The sequence below is a fragment of the Apodemus sylvaticus genome, chromosome 3, assembly GCF_947179515.1.
Source record: "Apodemus sylvaticus chromosome 3, mApoSyl1.1, whole genome shotgun sequence".
NCBI lineage: Eukaryota > Metazoa > Chordata > Mammalia > Rodentia > Muridae > Apodemus > Apodemus sylvaticus.
The window spans coordinates 157,516,510-157,541,087 of record NC_067474.1 but is presented as its reverse complement, the minus strand read 5'-3'; the positions used below and the strand labels follow the sequence as shown (position 1 = coordinate 157,541,087).

Here is a 24,578-nt window from a genome sequence, read left to right as displayed (position 1 = left end):
AGGCATTGTGCTCTGATAGGGACATACTAGCAACCCAGAAAGTCAAAACATTTATTGTATACAGTCAACAGTGTGTGTGTATGTGTGTGTGTGTGTGTGTGTGTGTGTGTGTGTGGTGTCAATCTCATAAAATGGTACCTCTATTGTAACGCACTCAAACTACAATAATCCTAGAGGAGAAGAGAATGCATGATACTTTCTGCACATGCAACATCCATTCATTAGCTCAGAAGATGATCTTTGCTTCTCAATGTGTCTCAGTCCTTTAGGTGATTGACATTTCCATGCTCCACTCAGCAGTGTCCATTCGCTTAGGAGTTCATCAATACTCAATACTAAGCTTCCATTTCTCTGTTTCACAATCAATCTTACATGTTTTCTGCATCAAAGTAAAATTTTTTCTCAAGATCATAAATATAGGACCCACTACATTTAGAGCATGGGATTGTTTCAAAGATGACCTCCTTGGGCTGTCTTTTGGCCCTCAGTATATCAAGGAGCTCAGGACAAAGATTTTTGAATCTATTTGATAGTATTATACCACTCTCATCATAGCACTCCAGAGGGGCAGGGTACCATTCAAAGGTCAGCTCACTCAACTGGGCTGTGTGCTGTAGAATTTGTTTCAGGATAGGAAGAGAGACATTATTATCATATAAATTAACCTCTCTGAGCTGAGAACATTGGCTTAAGGCAGGCATCAGGACACTGAAATGAGAGTCTTCTAAACAACATGATTCCAAATCCAGGGTTTCCAGAGTATCTCTAACTCTCTCAAGGAGAAATCCAAGAGGTTCAAGGAATAAATCACATAAATAGATAGTATTAAGCTGCAGATATTTGAGCTCCAAAATATTCAGACAATAGGGCAGAAAATCCAAGTCTGACTGTGAGAGTTCACAGTTAATGATGCAAAGTTTCTTCAAAGGCTTCTTCAGGCACCTGGGTAGAGAACAAATGATTGCTTTTTGGCAAAGGTTGAAGATATGATTGGCATCTAAGCAGATGACACTTCTCCCAAACTCATACTGATTATATATTGAGGTCAACCCCAGACACAGCCTTCTGTTGTTTACTGACACAACTCACAAGATTAAAGTCTGAGGTCTGTAGGTATCACCATAGGCACAATTCAGGGCATTGTTGGAGACCACACCAGTGGATATATCAGGTCAACACGGTACAGGTAGGGAGAACTATTTGTCTCAAACAACATTTAACAACTACTAATTTTGTTCCTCCAAAGGCCATGATCCTGTCTTTACCTTGAAATCCAGTGCTGCATATTTCTCATCTACTCAATCTGTTTCTCGACTTAAAACCTTTCACACATTAGCAATAAGAAGCATACTTATGCATAGTCATTCATATCTTAGCACAGAGGTCATCTGCTCATATATGCTATGTCTCTAATAGTGCTAAGTTTATGGTGGCCAGATAATCAAGGACTCCCCGGTTTAAAAAACAAAAAGAAAAGAAAAGAGATCTGTTTTCTCTGGTCTACTTGACCCTCTCAATCCTTCCTTACCTGAGGTATTCTTTCAGGTTGCCCTTTGTAAAGGAGATTGCATGTAAATAGAGATTCTGGAGACAGTGGAGTGTGGGATGTTGAGAAATCAATCTGAATATTTTCTCCTCATCAAGCTTTACAGAATCACCCATGAAGAAGGTACCTGTGATGTGGTCTAGAATGAGTGTGGAAAGACTGTTCATCTGTCTCAAGTAGGAAATAAGAAAAGCCAAGTCTTCTATGCAGCTATTTCTTAGGACAAGTGTCTGTATATAGCCTGCATGTACATTTTTGAAGATTTCTATGAATGTGGTTTTGGTTAAGCCATAAATCTTCAGCTCTCTACAGCACAGATGAATGGAATCCTTTCTCTGCTGAGCCCACTGAAACAAGTATGTGATAGATTCATCAAGTCTGCTCTCCACGAGACTGAGTTCACATGCCACCTTCAATTCTTTCTTCATTTCACCGTCAGGACTCTTCTCCATTGGCTGATTCTGTGTCATGAACTCTGAAAAGCCTTCACCTTCAGGGCATCCGTCCTCTAACTCCGACAAGTCATGATTTTTATCAAACAAATTGAGCTCTCTGAGTTTGCACCCACTGTGGGAGAAAAGAATGTGATTCTTAGAAGATAAAGAAAAACACATCTTTCACACTATGCATGGATTCTCTTCATATCTCATACTTCAGCTCTTTCTTCCAAAACTTTGCCTTTTCCTGTGCCTATAATTAAATCCTAAGTGTTACATACTCAGTAAATGCATAGCATTTTTTTTTGCAAGAGGAGCATTTTTTAGCCATGTCTTACTTCCCCTTCATTCCAGGCTACTTATTCCCAACTTCATTCCAGTTGTACCTTTGAGGAATGAAAGAAAGGCCTATTCCTCACTTGTTATGTCTACTCTTTTCTGTCTTCTACATTAGCAATTATTTTCAGAGATAGCTGAGACTAAGGTAACACTTCTACATCCCTCTAATCCTCCACACCCAGGGAAAAGCAGACCTGAATATGGGGTGAAGAAAAAAATTGAAGATCAGAAGCCTCTAATTCATGGTTGGACAAATATTCTCTGTCCCTAAATTACTCATTCTCAGCCCTCAGAAAACCTTCCTCCAACCCCAGTTGATCTTGCCTACCTGGAGGGATCCTTTTTTGCAAGCAGTATATCTAATCCCTCAAGTATAGCCTTCAAATCCTCCAGGTTGCATTCATTTATCATTCCTAAACAAAGGTGTGGGAAGGGCCACCGAGATATAATGGCCTTTAAGATCTTTGTATGTCCATGATTGAATGCCTCCTCAAACATTAGTGGGAACAGCACATTAGGCAGGTACATGAGCGCAGAAATGGCCAATGTCTCATCCTTCAGTAGGCTCTGAATTGACAGCTTCTGGAGGGTGTGTGGGGAGTAAAAATGCATTGTGTCTTCTTCTGACGATGCAGAAAATAGATCCTAGGGATGTGGATAAAAAATTATCATTAATGACAAGAAACTTGGGAAGCCTGTCTACCCACACAAGGAAGAGTCAGGACTAGATGACGATGAGTTTAGCTATTTGAGCACCCTCAGTTTTCTTTTCTTTTTTTTTTTCAGATAAGGGTCTTTATAGAACTACCTGTATTGTTTGTTGGCTGTCCTGAAACTTGCTTTATAGACCACACTGGTCTAGACCTCAATGAGATTTGCCTGCCTGTGCCTCCATATCGCTGAGATTCCATATGTGTTCCACCAATGCTTAGCCTGTGCCACTATAGCATATATAATCAAGACCTGCTTGATCTGGCCTGTGCAGATTCTGCTGCCAGAATTCTCTCTGGCAGTGTGAAGCTTTTTCAATGTCTCCTAGTTCCCAAAGGCCACATCTAATTGCAGCAAGGGTGAATACATCCCACTGAGAAGGGATGGCCAGGAACTCTGAAGGCTCAGGAAGTTGTTTGATGATGAATAAACTGTGCTTCACTTTCAAGCCCTTCAAAGAGCCAGGTGGTGGTGGCGCACACCTTTAATCCCAGCACTTGGGAGGAAAAGGCAGGCAGATTTCTGAGTTCGAGGCCAGCCTGGTCTACATAGTAATTTCCATGACAGCCAGGGCTACACGGAGAAACTCTGTCTTGAAAAAACAAAAAAAGGCCTTCAAAGAAAGCAAAGAAAACAGTTCCCCAACTTCCACAGTCTCTATTCAGGCACACTGCATGGAATAACTCACAACATATTTGAAAGTCCTCTCACAAATTATTGACATTAATCTTTGATTATCACCCCTACTGGCCTTTTGGAGAGGGAGTTGAAAAGGCTCCAAGCTTGACTTCTGCAAGCTACAGAGCTAAAGAGAATAGGAAAAAGCACTAAAGTCAGTAAACCTTCAGTAGTCATTGACACAGTCTGTAACTCTTTACAAACCATGCAGAAAGTAGACACTATGAGATGGAGATTATAATTTACATGGTAAATACAGGAGTCTCACTAGCTCAATGTCATAACTGGTTACTTCTATAGCACCAGAACAGTGAGGCTGAGACCTGAAAATACTAATGGAATACCAAAACAAGTAAAAAAAAAAGAGGGGGAATTTTAATTTCAAGTGATATTCAGATTTTTCTTTAAAACATGTATTAAAAAGAATCAGGATACTTTCTGAAAGTTTGAACACATCCTGGGTTCTGTGAAAAGAATATACCATGTAACAATGAGCATATGGGAATACCTTGTTTGTTTATTGTTTTTTCGTTTTACTTCTTAGAGACATGGTCTTATCCATGACTGTTTTGAAACTTTCTATATAAATTTGACTGGCTGGCCTTTACTTCAGTCTCTGCTCCATACTTTGTCTCATTTATTGCTCCTGTGAGTATTTTGTTCCCTTTCTCAGAGGAACCAAAGCACCCCTACTTCATTCCTCCTTCTTCTTGGGCTTCCTGTGGTCTGTGAATTGTAACTTGTTTATTTTGAGCTTTTGGGCTAACATCCACTTGTCACTGAGTGAATATACTCTTGTGTATTCTTTTGTGATTGGGTTACCTTTTTCAGGATGATACTTTCTAGTTCCATCCATTTGCCTAAGAATTTCATGAATTCATTGTTTTTAATAGCTGAATAGTACTCCATTGTGTATATATACCAGTTTCTGTATCCATTTCTCTGTTGGACATCTGTGTTCTACCTAGGGATTCATCCTATAAACAGTCACCAAACCCTGACACTATTATGAACGACAAGATGCGCATACAAAAATGAGCATGTCATGGTTGTCTCAGAAGGGGCCCGGCCAGAGGCTTACACATACAGAGGCAGATGCTATCAGTCAACCATTGGATTGAGTGTGGGGTCCCCAAATGAGTTGGAGGTGGCCCAGAAGAGCTGAAGGGGTTTACAGCCCCACGGGAAGAACAAGGATGTTGGCCACCCAGATGACCCAAGTCTCCCAGAGACTAAACCATCAACACATGGTTCCAGCCAAAAATGTGGCGGAGGAATGCCCTGTTGGGTATCAGTGGGAGGAGTACAGTGGGAGGAGTAGTCCTTAGTCGTGTGAAGGCTCAATAGATGCCCCAACAAAGGGAAATTGAGTGGGGAGTATGTGTGGAGTATGGGGTGTGGGGGTGGGGGGGAGTGTGAGTGAGTCAGGTGGTGGCATTGAGGTAGCGTGTGTAAGAAGGGGTTGGAGGTTTTCAGGGAAGGGGGACACTGGGGTTTCACATTTGAAATGTACATGAAGATTATATTCAATAAAAATAAATAAATAAATTTGGCTGGCATCAAACTTAAGACACCATCTAACCTCTGCCTTCCTGTTGTACTCAGGGGAGTGTATGGGAGGAGAGGAGTAAAGAAAGCTGTGATTGAGATATAAGGCATATTAGATACACACACACATACACACACACACACACACAGACACACAAACACACACACATGCATATATATGCAGCCATCTTCTTAGAAGTTTGAAGACATCCCGTGTTCCTCAAAAATAAGAGAGGAACTCTTCAATGTATCACTGAAGAGATGCAAATACCATTTGGTTTTTGGTATTTTGTATTTGCTTGTTTTGCCTTATTTGTTTAGTCATGTATCTTTTTTTTAAACTATTGAATATGAGTACACTGTCCCTGTCTTCAGACACACTCAAAGAGGGCATCAGATCCCATTAAGATGATTGTGAGCCACCATATAGTTATTGGGAATTAAATAGAGTACCTCTGGAAGGATACTCAGTGTTCTGAGCCATCTCTCCAGCCCCTTGTTTTGTCATTTTTAAAGACACTTTTAATACCTAGCTGTTTGACACTCACAGCCTCCCTCTGCCCTCCTATTGCTGAGCTTAAAAGCACACCAAAGAATTCCAGTTTAAAAGTGACACAAAGATCAGTTGTAAAGGGACTCATACCAGCTCAGAGTGATTAGAATTCAAGCTCACGTGGTGGCGCACACCTGTAATCCCAGTACTATGGGAGGAAGGAGCAGGTGGATTTCTGAGTTCGAGGCCAGCCTGGTCTACAGAGTGAGTTCTAGGACAACTAGGGCTGTACAGAGAAACCCTGTCTCCAAAAAACCAAATCCAAAAAACTAAAAACTAAAAAAAAAAAAAAAAAAAAAAAAAAAAAAAAAAAAAGAAGAAGAAGAAGAAGAAGAATTCAAGCTCACCCTGACATTTTTTTTGGTGAGACTGTCTCAAAAGACAAAAACAAATCTATATAAATCAAAAATATCCCACAGAACTCACTATGGCCCAATTAATAATTGGATGTAATTGAGAACACAATTGGATATTCTGCTTACACAGCCCTGAGGTGGTCTAAGTAGGAGAATCTCTGTTTTAGGCCTGCTGATCTTTTTTTTTTTTTTAATTCGCATTTGAACCATAACCCCCTCCCATAGTTTTTCATTAAATCTTTCCTTCCCCTTGCCTTCAAGAGGGTGGTTCCCTTCTGTAGGGCTTTAAGTCTCTCTACATTTAGTCACTTCTTCTCTCATTGAAGTCCGAGCAGTCATTCCTCTGTTATACTAAAGTGTCTGTGGTTTGTACCAGCCTGTATTTGCTGCCTGGTTGGTTAATTCAGCCTCTGGGAGCTCTTGGTTGTCCAGGTTAGTTGAGACTAGTGGTGTTCATATGGGGTCACCCTCCCCTTCAGCTTCTTCAATACTTGCCTTAATTTAACCAGAGTAAAATATTATATGGCCAAGAATCACTTAAAGAAATATACAAAGTCCTTGGTCATCGGGTAAAAGCAAATCAAGATGACCTTGAGATTCTAACTTACAACTTTCAGAAAGGTTAAGATCAAAAACTCAGGTGACTGCCTATGCTGGTGAATATATGGAGAAAGAAAACACTACTCCATTGCTGTGGGATTGCAAACTGGTGAAACCACTCTGGAAATCAATGTGGTGGTTCCTCAGAAAATGGAAACATTTCTACCTGATGAGCAAGCTATACCAGTCCTGGGCATATACTCAAAAGATGCCCCATCATACTGTAAGACACATGCTCCACTATGTTCAAAGCTGCCTAATTTGTAAATACCAGAAGCTGGAAACAACCCAGATAGCCCTCAACCCAAGAATGGATACAGAAAATGTGATTCATTTACACAATGGAATACTATTCAGCTATTAAAAACCAGGACATCATGAATTTTGCATGTAAATGGATGGTACTAGAAAATATCATCCTGATTCAAAATAACATGCATGGTATATACTAATTGGTAAGTAGATATTAGCCAAAAAGTACAGAATACCTATGTTATAGGCCAGGCAATCTTATCTAGCAGAACTTATCTCAAAAAAGAAGAAACAACATGTAATACTGTATATAACCAAAATTTCAAGTGATGACAAGGCTAGACTAGATTGCATAGGATGAGGTATCTTTATGGAACTGAAGGACTTACTTGATCTGGACACTGGTAACAAAACACCATATTCAGGCAGGGGAAGGCTGTGACTCCAAGCTCCAAGAAACTGAGAGTTTCTCCGCCTGCTTTCACTTATTGTATATGTTTCAGCTGAACCCTCCCTTTGTAGCCACACCCTCCCAGCCAAAGTCAGCTTCTGATTCAATAATTTAGTCTCCACCTACCTGCTCATTTTCAGATTTGAACAGTGTTGCTAAATTGGACCTGTACACAGGAAGAATCTTAGACCAGATCCATAGTCAAGAATTTATTTATTGAAGATTGTGCCTGATGCCTTTGCTCACATCACTTGTAAAGCAGAGTTAGGGGGATCTCTGAGTTCAAGACTGTGATGGTTTGTATGTGCATGGCCTAGGGAGTGGCACTGTCAGGAGTATGGCCTTGTTGGAGTAGATGTAGCATTGTGGCTGTGGACTTTAATCCCCTTGCCCTATCTGCTTAGGAGCCCCTAGTCTGATTGCAGTCTCTGGAGTTCAAGGCTGATCTTGGGTGCTCTGTTCATCATCAGCTGTGGCAGCTTGAGAAGGCTGAGGTGGGAGGATGCCAACCAGATGAGTTTAAAGTCAGCTTTAGCTACAGAGTAAGCTTGAGGAGAGTCTAGCTAAGGGACATAATTTCTTCTAATCTCATGTACATCCAAACCAAAATAAAGAAAGGTGGCTACCAGAAAAAAGCTGCCCTCAGTTTCCCAGAAGAAAAGGGTGGTAGAGAAAGGAGAATCCAGTCTCTGCATTGTATCTGGTACATTCTTTAGGACTGTGGTTCCAGACCTCTCCCTCCCTCCTCTCTCTCTCTCTCTCTCTCTCTCTCTCTCTCTCTCTCTCTCTCTCTCTCTCTCTCTCTCTCTCTCAGTCTGTATCTGTCTGTCTCTCCCCATCACCCCTGCAGTGCTTAAATTAAACGCATGTGTGAGATGGCAGGTGGATACTGTCTTAAAACAAACCAACAAAAGAAATAATCAAACTTTCATGGAATGCCATGAAGTTTGTTTCTAAGACAAAAAAAAATTAATTTGTTTATCTGTGGGAACTTGCAAACCTTTGCACAAATGTTAGAGAACGAGAGAGAGGGAGAGTGAGAAAGAGAGAGAGAGAGAGAGAGAGAGAGAGAGAGAGAGAGAGAGAGAGAGAGAGAGAGAGAGAGACCTTTGTTCATACAAAAATACAAAAGACCTGTTTCAGGAATTGAATAGCAAGGAGCAGGGACTCCTTGATTCCCCCAAAGCAAGCCACGTGTCAATTCTTTTCCAACTAGGCAATCAAACAGGACTGTGAGTTCTATTCCCAGCTGATATCAAAAAGTCACTGAGTGAGTTGTAATAAACTCCAAGCCCACTTTCTGTTTTCCTGTGATTCATCTCCCTAATGTGCCCTCTTAAGAGAGTAAGCTGTGTGTCCATGCAATGCACACATGTGATGGTCTCTTTCTTTGTGACTGAAAACTTATTTCTAACAACTGAAAATGCATTTCAGGCTTCATCTCTAAGACAATTTAGATTTTGGGCTTATTGCTTTTGTCAGGGTCTGCTTTCCTCTACCTCTGGAGGGCTTGAGTTAAAGATACACAATGCTGTGCCCACCTTCAGGGTCAATTTCTTTGGAAATAGCATTTATATGCTCATTCTGAAGGAATTCCCCTACCACACAGCTAAACTCCAGCAGGAGATTCTGGACTTGTACTCTACCCACTTGAGGTTGCAATGATGACTTGTGTGAAGGCATTCTATAGCAGGCTCCCTGCATTTTCTTGAATTCTAGGATATATTAAAGATGCAATAGCATCCCTGCAGGTAAATACTATCTTCATCTTATTTGACTCTTTAGAGAACTCAGTCTATATCTTGGGATGAGACACTGCTTTTAAGCATAACTTGGCAGATGCATGGACAAAAATATCTATCTCTGTCTATGAGTTCAGAATGTATAATTTTACTCTACTCTTAATATAACCACCCATCTCACACAGCACACATGAGAAAGGACATGAGGAAACCACCACTCACTTGTTACATGACTCTCCTGAGAATTGTTACTTTGGAACTCACTGTTCTCACTTTACCCTTCTGGGAAATACTGTTTCATAGATCTCAAGGTATCCCCAAATTTATGCATCCATCTCCATGGACCACAGAGAAAGTCATCTCCACAGAGAGAAAGTACTGGATCAACCTTCCCTTACTGTGGGTAAGAGCATAATATTGGGGGAGCAGGGAGCACAGATCTAGGACTGGGATATCAGGGGCACAGGCCTGGAATATCAGGAGCACAGAGTTTTATTCTAGATGACTCCCTGGAAGACAAAGAAATAGATGCTTATCACTAGACTGAGCATCTCATTGGTCCCCATTGGTCTTGCTGTTGGACCCTCACTTCAGAGATAGTAACTCTGAGCATATTCGATGCCCCAAATGTTTAAATGTCTCCATCTCAGGCTCAGCTAGGGGGAAAGGCATGAACTCTCATTCCTGTGCAAGTCTGTAGTGTGTTATTTTTACAGCCCATTTTTTTACTGCATTTTAAAAATTCATTCAATACTTTATTTTCTTTATTAAAATAATTTATATGAGTACATGGCTGTATTTGTGTGCAAGTATGTGCAAGCACTCACAGAAACAAGAAGGGACATAAGATTCCCTGGAACTGGATTTAAAGACATTATAGCTGCATAATATGGGTACTGGAACTCCAAGTCAGGTCCTGTGCAAGTACAGAAAGAACTCTTAAACTATTTGATATATGTTAACCTATTTGATATATATTTTTTTTGTTTTTGCTTTGAGATTCAGTTTCACTGGGTATCACTGGCTTTCCCAGAACTGATTTTATAGACCAGGTTCACCTGGCAATCACAGATATCTGCCTGCCTCTGTCTCACAACTCCTACCTTAACACAGGTTCTCTGTGTTCTCAAGAAACTCTTCCCAATAAATTTCACCTAGTGATGTTGGTCGCTTCTTAATCACTGCCAGTTTCTCAGTTCTAGATGACCAGCATCAACTATCCCAGCAAAGCAAAGTTTCACTTTACTGGTTATGGTAGCTAGTTAACCACAGCTGATTCCTCAGCTCCAGCTAACCAGAACCTGAGAATCTCAATTCAAAATAGCAAATAGCCCTGATAGAGTCACTAAATTTCTCTCTAAAACTTCAGACCTGAGAATTTCAACATTCTCATCTTGTCTTTCAAGCTCCTCAAGGCATTTCCATTTAGTTCTCAACACTCAGAGACTTTTCTAACCCCAAATCTAAAGTCATTACAACCCTAAACATGCACAGGACTATCTCAACAATATGGTTCTATGCTGGTACCAACCTGACTTAGGGTTTCTATTGCAGGGAAGAAATTCCATAACCAAAAATTAATGAGGACCCTGTCAGTCTCCCATGTATCGCCAGCTAATTGATTCTAAATATCTAGAATATCTAAATATCTAGAACGAGACTTCCTGCTACTCAGAGCATATTCCAAAGAGGTTTTTTTTAGTGCTCCACTATTTTCATAGCAGCTTTATTTGTTTTTTTTTTCTTTTCTTTTTTTTTAAATATTTTTATTTTCTATATTCTTTGTTTACATTCCAAATGATTTCCCCTTTCCCGGATCCCCCCTCCCCATATGTCCCATAAACCTTCTTCTCTTCATCCCTTGTCCAATCACCTCCCTCCTTTTTCTCTGTCCTTATATTCCCTTCCCATGCTAGATCAATCCTTTCCAGGATCAGGACCCTCTCCATACTTCTTCATGGGAGTCATTTGTTATGCAATTTGTGCCTTGGGTATTCAGGGCTTCTGGGCTAATTAATATCCACTTATCAGAGATTGCATTCCATGTGTATTCTTTTGTGATTGGGTTACTTCACTTAGGATGATATTTTCCAGATCAAACCATTTGCCTAAAAATTTTGTGAATTCATTGTTTCTAATTGCTGAGTAGTATTCCATTGTGTAAATATACCACATTTTCTGTATCCATTCCTCCTTTGAGGGGCATCTGGGTTCTTTCCGGCTTCTGGCTATTATAAATAAGTCTGCTATGAACATAATGGAGCATGTGTCTTTATTGCATACCGGGGAATCCTGTGGGTATATGCCCAGGAGAGGTATAGCAGGGTCCTCCGGAAGTCTCATGTCTAGTTTTCTGAGGAACCTCCAGACTGATTTGCACAGAGGTTGTACTATCTTACATCCCCACCAGCAGTGGAGGAGTGTTCCTCTTTCTCCGCATCCTTGCCAACACCTTCTGTTTCCTGAGTTTTTGACCTTAGCCATTCTGACTGGTGTAAGGTGAAATCTCAGGGTTGTTTTGATCTGCATTTCCCTAATGACTAATGATGTTGAGTGCTTCTTAAGGTGCCTCTCGGCTATCCAAATTTCTTTAGGTGTAAATTCTTTGTTAAGATCTGTACCCCATTTTTAATAGGGTTATTTGGTTCCCTGGGGTCTAACTTCTTGAGTTCTTTGTATGTATTGGATTTTAGCCCTCTATCAGATGTGGGGTTGGTGAATATCCTTTACCAATTTGATGGTTGCCGTTTTGTCCTTTTAACAGTGTCCTTTGCCTTATAGAAACTTTGTAATTTTATGAGGTCCCATTTGTCAATTCTTGATCTTAAAGCATAAGCTATTGGTGATATGTTCAGGAACTTTTCCCCTGTGCCCATGTCCTCAAGGGTCTTCCCCAGTTTCTTTTCTATTAGTTTCAGTGTGTCTGGTTTCACATGGACGTCCTTGATCCACTTGGCGTGAAGTTTAGTACATGGAGATAAGAATGGATCAATTCCACATTCTTCTGCATGCTGACCTCTAATTGATCCAGCACCATTTGTTGAAAAGGCTATCTTTTTTCCACTGGATGTTTTCATCTCATTAGATGCAGAAAAAGCATTTGACAAAATCCAGCATCCTTTCATGCTAAAAGTATTGGAAAGAACAGGAATTCCAGGCCCATACCTAAACATCGTTAAAGCAATATACAGCAAACCGGTAGCCAACATCAAACTAAATGGAGAGAATCTTGAAGCAATCCCACTAAAATCAGGGACTAGAAAAGGCTGTCCTCTCTCTCCATATCTTTTCAATATAGTACTTGAAGTTTTAGCTAGAGCAATTAGACAACATAAGGAGGTCAAAGGGATACAAATCAGAAAGGAAGAAGTCAAACTATCACTATTTGCAGATGATACGATAGTATACTTAAGTGACCCAAAAAATTCTACTAGTGAACTCTTACAGCTGATAAACAACTTCAGCAAAGTGGCTGGCTACAAAATCACCTCAAGCAAATCAGTAGTCTTTATTTGCTCAAAGTATAAACAGACTGAGAAAGAAATTAGGGAAATGACACCCTTCACAATAGCCACAAACAGCATCAAGTATCTTGGTGTGACTCTAACCAAACAAGGGAAAGACCTATATGACAAAAACTTCAGATCTCTGAAGAAGGAAATCAAAGAAAATCTCAGAAAACAGAAAAAACTTCCATGCTCATGGATTGGCATGATTAATATAGTTAAAATGGAGATCTTGCCAAAGGCAATCTACAGATTCAATGCAATCCCCATCAAAATCCCAACTCAGTTCTTCATAGAGCTAGAAAGAGCAATTCTCAAATTCATCTGGAATAACAAAAAACCCAGGATAGCTAAAACTATTCTAAACAGTAAAACAACTTCTGGGGGATTCAGTATCCCAGACCTCAAACTTTACTACAGAGCAATAGTGATAAAAACTGCATGGTATTGGTACAATGTCAGGCAAGCAGATCAATGGAATAGGATTGAAGATCCAGGAATGAACCCACACACCTATGGTCACTTGATCTTCAACAAAGGAGCTGAAAGCATCCAGTGGAAAATAGATAGCCTTTTCAACAAATGGTGCTGGTTCAATTGGAGGTCAGCATGCAGAAGAGTGAGAATTGATCCATTCTTATCTCTTTGTAGTAAGCTCAACTCCAAATGGATCAAGGACCTCCACATAAAACCTGTCACACTGAAACTAATAGAAAACAAACTGAGGAAGACCTGTGAGTACATGGGCACAGGGGAAATGTTACTGAATAGAACACCAATAGCTTATGCTCTAAGATCAAGAATAGACAAATGAGACCTCATAAAACTACAAAGTTTATGTAAGGCAAAGGACACTATCAAAAGGACAAAACTTCAACCAACAGATTGGGAAAAGATCTCCACCAACTCTAAATCCGACAGAGGGCTAATATCTAATATATACAAAGAACTCAAGAAGGTAGAACCAAGAGAATGAAATAACCCCATTAAAAAGTGGGGTACCAAGCTAATCAAGGAATTTTCACATGAAGAACTTCGGAGGGATGAGAAGCACCTTAAGAAATGTTCAACATCATTAATCCTTAGGGAAATGCAAATCAAAACAACCCTGAGATTTCACCTCACACCAGTCAGAATGGCTAAGGTCAAAAACTCAGGAGACAGCAGGTGTTGGCGAGGATGTGGAGAAAGAGGAACACTCCTCCACTGCTTTTGGGGTTGCAAGATGGTGCAACCACTTTGGAAATCTGTCTGGTGGTTCCTCAGAAATCTGGGCATGGCACTTCTGGAGAACCCTGCTTTACCACTCCCAGAGGATTCCCTGGCATGCAATAAGGATACATGCTCCACTATGTTCCTAGCAGCCCTATTTGTAGTAGACGGAAGCTGCAAAGAACCCAGGCATCCCTCAACGGAGGAATGGATACAAAATATGTGGTATATTTACACAATGGAGTACTATTCAGCCATTAGAAACAATAAATTCATCAAATTCTTAGACAAATGGATGGAGTTGGAGAATATCATACTAAGTGAGGTAACCCAGTCTCAAAAGATCAATCATGGTATACACTCACTGATAAGTGGATATTAGCTTAGAAACTTTGAATACCCAAGACATAATCCACATATTGAATGATGTCCAAGAAGAACAGAGGAGTGGCCCCTGGTTCTGGAAAGACTCAGTGCAGCAGTATAGGGGAATACCAGAACAGGGAAGTGGGAAGGAGTAGATGGGGAAACAGGGGGAGGAAAAAGGGCTTCTAGGACTTTCAAGGAGTCAGGAGCCAGAAAAGGGGAAATCATTTGAAATGTAAATAAAGAATATACAGAATTTAAAAAAAAGAATCTGCTGTGGGGAAATATACACTGAATCTACCTCTGGAATTTCAGGTTACTGTGGATTTTTCTGCTTTCAGAAAGGGAACTCCAGCAATGAAGATAATGAAACTAAAGCCAAGCAACATGGGTTTGGGACAGAAGCAACCTATCAGAAGGCAAGATTTGGTTGTAAGTTGGAGCATAGAGGGAGAACACTTAAAGTTTAATAAGCCTGGTTCTCGGTTCTAATTCACCTTGCACTGTATTAAAGTCTAAAATAATACATATGGGATTTTGACAAATTTTGCTAATTTCAATAGAGAGATGGGTACTGTCTTAGCCAGGGTTTCTATTCCTGCACAAACATCATGACCAAGAAGCAAGTTGGGGAGGAAAGGGTTTATTCAGCTTACAGTTCTGCATTGTTGTTCATCACAAAAGGAAGTCAGGACTGGAACTCAAGCAGGTCAGGAAGCAGGAGCTGATGCAGGAGCCATGGAGGGAAGTTCCTTACAGGCTTGCTTCCCCTGGCTTGCTCAGCCTGATCTCTTATAGAACCCAAGAATATCAGCCCAAAAGTGGTACCACTCACAAGGGGCCCTCCCCCCCGGATCAATAATTGAGAAAATGCCCCACAGTTGGATCTCATGGAGGCACTTCCCCAACTGAAACTCCTTTCTCTGTGATAACTCCAGCCTGTGTCAAGTTGACACACACAACCAGCCAGTACATGTACAGAGGATTTTTTTAAAGAAATAATGTGAAAGACTCTCAAAATTTGGTTTATACTTCTTTATACTATGTACTTGCACAAAAAGGAATGTATTTTCAATTACAAATCGCACACAGATGTTTAGGTATAACCTGAATAGGAATAAAGATCTTCGCAAAAAGCAAATGAAAAAAGGATGAAATTGTATCGGATGTATTTGGAACTCTCTTAAACACTAGGTGTGGGTGCACATGCTATTTGTCCCATTATTTTTCAGGAAGAAGCATGGATATTTCAATGGCTTGGGGGCTAGCCTAATCTAAGTAGAGAGTTATAGCCAGGGCTACTTTAGTGAGGACTTTTCTCAAATGATAAGAACAGCAGCTTCAACAGCAGCAGCAGCAGCAACAGCAACAGCAATAAAAACAACAACAAAAAATACAAAACAGTGCATTTACAATGAAAATCTGTCATCATCCAGTTCTTCTCAAACGACTCTGAATTTGAGTTCTTCTGTCACATCTCCTTTCTAATTCTAGATCTGACGGAGTATCACCGTGGAGAAAAGTAGTCTATAGCCAGTGAACACTGATAACCCAAGACCAGTTAGTGAGACTCATATTCTCTACATCCAGAGCATTCTCTGATTCTGAAGCAATGAGGCACCTCTGTCTCATAAAATTCCCTCTGGACCTACCTGCAAACTAAAAACTGCCAGCTTACTGGATATCTGAGTCATGCCAAATAATAAATATATTTTGTTTACTGTATAGATGGATGATGTTCTATGAAAAACAAAACACCTGAGACTTTGTTGAACTTTAAGAGCCTAGTGATTAAATCCTTGCCCAACACTGTTTTCTTTCATTTATTTAGTTGCTACTTCTTTACTTAGTCTTAGATGTATCTTTGAGACACAGTACCTTTCTAAGGCTTTTATTTATTTGAAACTACATCTCCCAGAATCCTTGTACCTCAGCTTCTTCCTAGTACAATGATAAGTTAGCATCTACCCGCTGACTGAGTTTTATTTGCCTGTGTCCAACATAATTTTGAGTGTAAAACAACTGTATATTATTTTATGTTTGATATTAGGGACATCTACATCAAAAGTGAAAAAAATCTTCAGAGAACCTTGTAGAAACACCTTGTTACAACTATGAAATAAGTTCTGAAATATATAATACCTAAGTTGGGAGCTCTGTCAAACATCTGCTATGTTAGCTACTCAAAAGGTTGAGGCTTGCATCCATTGGTTGCTTTTTTCCCAAACTGATGTTGCCTGGATTATTTTCATTATCTCCATTGTTGGAGTTAATTTTGTGAAAATCAAAAACTTCATGCTATGCTAAGAATCCAGAGCCCATTCAGTGAATCATTCCCAACTGCTGAGTCTTATTTTATTATTTAGTCACATATTAGTAAACTGGGTGAGGGGTTATTTATAAACATTGGTGTGGAGGAAGATGGAGTCTTTGGTTTGTTTTTGTTTGTTTTGTTTTGTTTTGTTAATACATGGTCTAGATCTGCAGATTAATTTGGAACTTTTAAGTTTCACCAATTCTCCTGCTTCAATGATAGGACTGTAGCCAGCCTGACAATGACAAACATGGCCCTGGCAGCCTCTGTCCTTGTCCCCAATCTCTGTGCCTTGTTGAAAGCAATTAGATTACACTTCAAAAGTAGTCCCCAAGTCCTTGCCTTTATATGGACCTTTCCTCCCATTGAGGTATACTATCAAGGCCCATCATTAAAGTCCAGCAGTGAAAATCTCCTTTTGGTTTATTTAATTATCAAGCTGAATTAAATACCTCAAGGGGCTTCACATGGGGCTTGCCCTTTTAGTTTTATAACATATCTTCTGCCTATAGGCTAGGTATTATTCTCTATCCCGAGGGAGTCCTTTGCACCTAAAGACAAACAGTCCTTTACTCTCTCCCTTGCTCCCTTTCCCTTCACCTTTGTCTTCTGACACCTGTCTTGTCTCATATCACTTGCCCTTGTCCCTCTGAGGCACATAGATCTCTTTTCTGCTAAGCACTTGGTTTTAGGGTGTCTTGGGCTGACTCTGAGGATCTTTACATAATGATCCATTCCTGGCTTCCAGCCAGATATATCTTCTGTTCTCTATAAGCATCCTTCCAAAAACCTCATAGTTTAAAATTGTCTTGGGATAGTCACAGAATCTCGTGAAGAACATAGTGGTACATTTTTTAAAAAGAAAGCAGCCTGAAATGGAGGTGTACATATTTATTCTCAGCACTCCATAGCCTCTAGATAAGAAGATAAGACCCATAACAAGCCAGTGAGACAGAGATCCATAGATGTAGACATAGGGGCCAATAATGATGTCAAAGATAAGAATTGAAGAGCATACTGTCATAATTTCCATAGAGAACATCCTCTTCTCTGCAACCTACTGTGAGTCACCTCAATATCTTAAGCTGCACTGCACATGAATGTTGGGAGTCCCCTGTGAGTAATTGTCAGAGGGAACCAGGTGATGGTGTTAGGATAATTTCTCTGAAGTTCTTGTTAGCCAACATAGAGACTGTTCTGTAAGTCTGAATAAATAAATGGCTTACGGTCACTTCATGTCATTCTTGTTTTGATATCATAGCTCTGAGTATTTGTGTGCTGCAAATATTATCTTCCAGCAAAGGATAAATTCTTGAAATTTAAGTTCTTGAAATGTGCATGCCTTGGTATTCACTTGGTCCTTGCTTTATTAACTGCCAAAGAATCCTGTCCCCTCGTCTCAGGTTTCTCCACGTCTCATTCTGTCACTGTGAACTGAATGTACTACTTATTAATTTCTTTCTCAAACATTGAGCTCAATGGGGAATCATGTTCTTTTGTTCCCATTAATGGCACCTGTTCCTGGGATGAAATGAACTTCACAAATCTAACATTGATATAATTATGGTGATGTGGAATGAAGAAAACAGACACAGGTATAGAAATGCTGGAAAATATTAGGTCCTGTCCTCTGATTGGGACATACCAGTAACCCAGAAAGTCAAAACATTTCTTGAATGCAGTCAACATTGTGTGTGTGGAGGTCAATCTCATAAAACGGTACCTCTATTGTAACACTCTCAAACTACAATAATCCTAGAGAAGAGAGTGCTTGATCCATAATGATGGATGTTAATGAACATCCATTCATTAGCTCAGAGAGAGATCTTGGCTTTCCAATGTATCTCAGACCTTTAGGGGATTGATATTCCCATGCTTCATTCAGCAGTGTACATTCACTTAGGAGTTCATCAATACCCAATACTAAGCTTCCATTTCTCTGTTTCACAATCAACCTTATGGTATCTCTACTTAAAAGAGAATTGGTTCTCATGATCATAAATGTAGCACCGACCACACTTAGAGCCTTGGGTTGTTTCAAAGGTGACCTTCTTGAGTTGTCTTTTGGCCCTGAGTATATCCAGGAGCTCAGGACAAAAATATTTGAGTCTATGTGATAGTATTATACCACTCTCGTCATAGCACTCCAAAGGGGCAGGGTACCACTCAAAGGTCAGCTGACTCAACTGGGCTGTGTGGTGTAGAACTTGTTTCAGGATAGACAGATATTATTATTATAGAAATCAACCATTCTGAGATGAGAACATTGGCTTAAGGCAGGCAACAGGACACTGAAATGAGAGTCTGCTAAACAACATGACCCCAAATTTAGGGTTTGCAGAGTTTCTCTAACTCTCTCAAGGAGAAACCCAAGAGGTACAAGGAATAAATCACGTAAACATCTATCACTAAGATGCAGGTGATTGAGCTCAAAAATATTCAGACAATAGGGCAGGTAATCCAAGTCTGACTGTGAGAGTTCACAGCTAGTGATGCAAAGTGTCTTCAAAGGCTTCTTCAGGCACCTGAGTAGAGAACAAATGATTGTTTTTTGACAACGGTGAAGATATGATTGGCAGCTAAGCAGATGATACTTCTCTCAAACTCATTCTGACTATATATTGAAGTCAACTCTGTAACACAGCCTTCTGTTGTCTACTGACACAACTCAAACAATTTTAGTCTGAGGTCTGTACATATCACCATAGGCACAATTCAGGGCATTGTTGGAGACCACAGCAATGGATATATCAGGCCAAAACGGTACAGGTAGGAATGACTACCTGTCTCAAGCAAAATATAACAACTACTAGTTATGCTCCTCCAAAATCCATGATCCTGTCTTCCCTTGAAACCCAGGGCTGCATATTTCTGATCTACTCAATCTCTTTCTGGACTCAAAACCTTTCACACATTAGCAATAAAAACCATATTTATGCATAGGCATAAATATTTTAGCATAGAGCATGTCTGCTCATATGTGCTGTGTTTCTAATAGTGTTAGGTTTATAGTGGCCAGATCATCAAGGACTCCCTTGTTTCAAAAACAAAAATAATATTAGAGATATGTTTTCTCTGGTCTAGTGGACCCTCTCAGTCCTTGCTTACCTGAGGTATTCTTTAAGGTTGCCTTTTACACAGGAGAAATCATTTACATAGAGTTTCTTGAGACAGTGGAATATGGGATGTTGAGAAACCAATCTGAATATTTTCTCCTCATGAAGCTTTTTCGAATCACCCATGAAGAAGGTGCCTGTGATGTGGTCTAGAATGAGTGTGGAAAGACTGTTCATCTGTCTCAAGTGGGAAATAAGAAAAGCCAAGTCTTCTACACAGATATTACTTAGGACAAGTGTCTGTATACAGCCTGCATGTACAATTTTGAAGATTTCTAGGAATGTGGCTTGGGTTAAGCCATGAATCTTCAGCTTTCTACAGCACAGATGAATGGAATCTTTTCTCTGCTGAACCCACTGAAACAAGTATGTGGTAGATTCATCAAGTCTGCCCTCCATGAGATGGACTTCACTCGTCACTTTCAATTCTTTCTCCACTTCACAGTCAAGACACTTCTTCATTGGCTGATTCTGTGTCATGAACTCTGAAAAGCCTTCACCTTCATGGGATCCATCCAATATCTCCAACAAGCCATATTTTTTATCAGTCAAATTGAGCACTCTGAGTTTGCACCTATTGTGGGAGAAAAGAATGTGATTCTTAGAAGATAAAAGAGAAAAACACATCATACACACTACACATGGATTCTCTTCACATCTCATGCATCAGGTCTTTCTTCCAAAACTTTGTCTTTTCCTGTGCCTAGAATTAAATCCTAAGTGTCACATACTCAGTAAATGCTAACCTTTTTTTTTTTTTTTTTTTGCAAGACAAGCATTTTTAGCTGTGTCTTACTTCCCCTTCATTCCAGGCTCATTATTCCTAACCTCATTCCACTTGTACCTTTGAGGAATGAAAGAAAGACCCATTCCTCACTAGGTATGTCTACTTTTTTGTCTTCGACATTAGCAATTCTTTGCAGAGATAGCTGAGACTAAGGTAAAGCTTCTACATCCCTCTAATCCTCTACACCCAGGGAAAAGCAGACATGAATTTGGGGTGAAGAAAAAAATTGAAGACCAGAAGCCTCTAATTCATGGTTGGCCAAATATTCTGACCCTAAATTGCTCATTCTCAGCCCTCAGAGAACCTTCCTCCAACCCCAGTTGATCTTGCCTACCTGGAAGTATCCTTTTGTGCAAGCAGTATATCTAATCCCTCAAGCATAGCCTTCAAAGTCTCCAGGTTGCATTTATTTATCAACGTTCCTAAAAAAAGATATGGGAAGGGCCACAGAGGTATTATGGCCTTTAAGATCTTTGTATGTCCATCAGTGAAGGCTTCCTCAAACATTAGTTGGAATAGCACATCAGACAGGTACTTGAGAACAGAAATGGCCAATGTCTCATCCTTCAGTAGTCTCTGAATTGACAGCTTCTGGAGGGTGGGTGGGGAGTAAATATTCACTGTGTCTTCTTCTGAAGATGAAGAAGATAGATTCTAGGAATGCAGGTAAAAAGTATACCATTAATGACAAGAATCTTGGGAAGCATTTCTGCCCACACAATGAAGTGTGAGGATTAGATCACTACTGATGAGCATGAGTTAAGCTATTTGAGCACCCTCAGTTTTTTTTTTCTTGGTTTTCAGAGATAGGGTCTTTATAGAGCTACCTGTATTGTTGGCTGTCCTGAAAGTTGCTTTATAGACCACACTGGTCTCAACCTCAATGAGATTTGCCAGCCCGTGCCTCCATATGACTGAGATTACATATGTGTTCCACCAATGCTCAGCCTGTGCCACCATAGCATACCTTATCAAGAACTGCCTGGTCTGGCCTGTGTGGATTTTACTGCCATAATTCTCTCTGGCATTGTGAAGCATCTCCAAAGTGTCCTGGTTCCCAAAGGCCACATCTAATTGCAGCAAGGGTGAATACATCCCACTGGGAAGGGATCACCAGGAACTCTGAAGGCTCAGGCAGTTGTTTAATGATCAATAGACTGTGCTTCCCTTTCCAGGCCTTCAAAGAAAGCAAAGGAAAACAGTTTCCCATCTTCCACAATCTCTATTCAGGTACACTTCATGAAAAAATTCACAACATATTTGAAAGTCCTCTCACTAATTATTGACATTAATCTTTGATTATCACCCATACTGGCCTTTTGGAGAGGGAGTCGAAAAGGCTCCAAGCTTGACTTCTGCAAGCTACGGAGCTAAAGAGAGTAGGAAAAAACACTAAAGTCAGTAAACCTTCAGTAGTCATTGACACAGTCTGTAACTCTTTACAAACCATGCAGAAAGTAGACACTATGAGATGGAGATTATAATTTACATGGTAAATACAGGAGTCTCACTAGCTCAATGTCATACTTTGATACAACTTTAGCACCAGAACAGTTAGCCTGAGACCTGAAACAACCAATGGAATACCAAAACAAGTAAGAAAAAGGAATGGAAAATTTAATTTCAAGGGATATTCAAATTTTAATATCTTTAAATATCTTTAAAACACTTAAAAAGAATCAGGCAAATTTCTGAAATTTTGAACACATCCTGGGTTCTGTAAAAAGATTATACCATGTATCAATCAGCACATGGGAATACCTTATTTGTTTGTTTGTTTATTGTTTTATGTTTTACTTCTTTGAGATATGGTCTTATCCATGACTGTTTTGAAAATTGCTATATGAATTTGACTGGCTGGCCTTTAGTCAGTCTCTGCTCCATGCTTTGTCTCCTTTATTGCTCCTGTGGGTATTTGGTTCATTTTCTCAGAGGAACCCAAGCACTCCCACTTCTTTCCTCCTTCTTCTTGAGCTTCCTGTGGTCTGTGGATTGTAATTTGTTTACGTTGAGCTTTTGGGATAACATCCACTTATCAGTGAGTGAATAGACCATGTGTATTCTTTTGTAATTGGATTACCTTGTTCAGGATGATACTTTCTAGTTCCATCTATTTGCCTAAGAATTTCATGAATTCTTTGTTTTTAATAGCTGAATAGTACTCTACTGTGTATATATACCAGTTTCTGTATCCATCTCTCTGTTGAAGAACATCTGGATTCTACCTAGGGATTCATCCTATAAACAGTTACCAAACCCTGACACTGTTATGGATGAAAAGAAGTACATACCAAAATGAGCAAGTCATGGTTGTCTCCAGATGGGCCCAGCCAGAGACTTACACATACAGAGGCAGATGCTGGCAACCAACTATTGGACTGACTGTGGGGTCCCCAATGGAGGAGTTGGAGGATGGTCCAAAGGAGCTGAAGGGATTTACAACCCCATGGGAAAAACAAGGATGTTGGCCACCCGGATGACCCAGGTCTACCAGGGACTAAACAATCAACCAAGGGGTACATATGGTTTCAGCCAAAAATGTGGCAGAGGAATGCCTTGTTGGGGATCAGTGGGAGGAGTTGTCCTTAGCAATGTGAAGGCTCAATAGATGCCTCAACAAAGGGAAATTGAGCAGGGGATGGGGGAGTGGGAGTGAGTCAATAGGCAGCATGTATTTGGAGAAAGGGGGAGTGAGGAGGGTTGGAGGTTTTTGCGGAGGAGGGAAAGCAGGAAAGGTTTTAGCATTTGAAATGTAAATAAAGATTAATTCAATAGAAAAAATAAATTTGGCTGGCATCAAACTTAAGACACCATCTAACCTCTGCCTTTCTATTGTATTCAAGGGAGTGTATGGGAGGAGAGGAGTAAAGAAGACTGTGATTGAGATATAAGGTATATTAAACACACACACACACACACACACATACACACACACACACACACACACACACACACACACACACATGCTGGTTTCTTCTTCGAAGTTTGAGAATATGCTGAGTTCCATGAAAATAAGAGACTATGTATCAGTGAAGAGATACAAGTACCATTTGTTTTTTTTTTTAAGCATTTTTTAGTTGCTTGTTTTGCCTTATTTACTTAGTCATGTATCTTTTTATTTAATGAATATGAGTACACAGTCCCTGCCTTCACGGACACTTAAAGAAGGCATCAGATCCCATTACAGATGATTGTGAGCTACCATGTAGTTATTGGGAATTAAACTCTCTGGAAGGACACTCAGTGTTCTGAGCCAACTCTCCAGCCCCTTATTTTGCCATTTTTAAAGACACATATAATAACTAGCATTTTACACTTCCAGCTTTCCTCTGCCTTCCTATTGCTGGGATTAAAAGCACAGCAAACAATTCCAGTTTAAAAGTGACATAAAGATCAGTAGTAAAGGGACTCATATCTGTCATACCAGTGCTGAATCTTTGAATTCAGGCTCACCCTGACATTTTTTGTTGAGGCTGTCTCAAATGAAAAACAAATCAATATAAAGCAAAATATCCTGCAGAAATCACAATGACCAATTAATAATAATTGGATGTAATGGAGAACACACTTGGATAATTCTACTTAAGCAGCCCTCAGGTGATCTAAGTAGGAGAATCCCTGTGAGGTTTAGATCTTTTTGTATATTTACATTTGAACCATTTCCCCCTCCTACAGTTTTTCATTAAATTCTACCTACCCCTTGCCTTCAAGAGGGTGGTCCCCTTCTGTAGGGCTTCAAGTCTCTATAGGATTAGGCACTTCTTCTCTCACTGAAGCTAGACCAGGCAGTCCTCTGCTGTACTAAAGTGCCTGGGGTTTGGACCAGCCTGTATATGCTGCCTGGTTGGGTAATTCAGTCTCTGGGAGCACCCAGTTGCCCAGGTTAGTTAAGACTAGTGGTGTTCATATGGGGTCAACCTCCTCTTCTCTTCAGCTTCTTCAAAACTTTCCCTAATTCAACCAGAGTAAAATATTGAATGGCCAAAAAGCACTTAAAGAAATACTCAAAAGTCCTTGGTCATCAGGTAAATGCAAATCAAGATGACCTTGAGATCCTATCTAAC

General features: G+C 40.0%; 1 protein-coding gene and 1 pseudogene across 1 annotated transcript in view; both read right to left on the bottom strand.

The window, feature by feature from the left end:
* Window positions 1-432: 432 nt before the first annotated feature.
* LOC127680169 (oogenesin-1-like) lies at window positions 433-2,934 on the bottom strand (annotated as a pseudogene).
* A 15,644-nt stretch (window positions 2,935-18,578) lies between these two features.
* LOC127680400 (oogenesin-1-like) overlaps window positions 18,579-24,578 on the bottom strand; it is a 63,271-nt gene continuing 57,271 nt past the window's right edge. Inside the window, 5 exon segments of the mRNA XM_052175866.1 lie at window positions 18,579-18,829; window positions 18,832-19,136; window positions 19,720-20,301; window positions 20,849-21,146; window positions 22,740-22,752. Of these exon segments, the coding sequence (XP_052031826.1) occupies window positions 18,579-18,829; window positions 18,832-19,136; window positions 19,720-20,301; window positions 20,849-21,146; window positions 22,740-22,752 (1,449 nt within the window).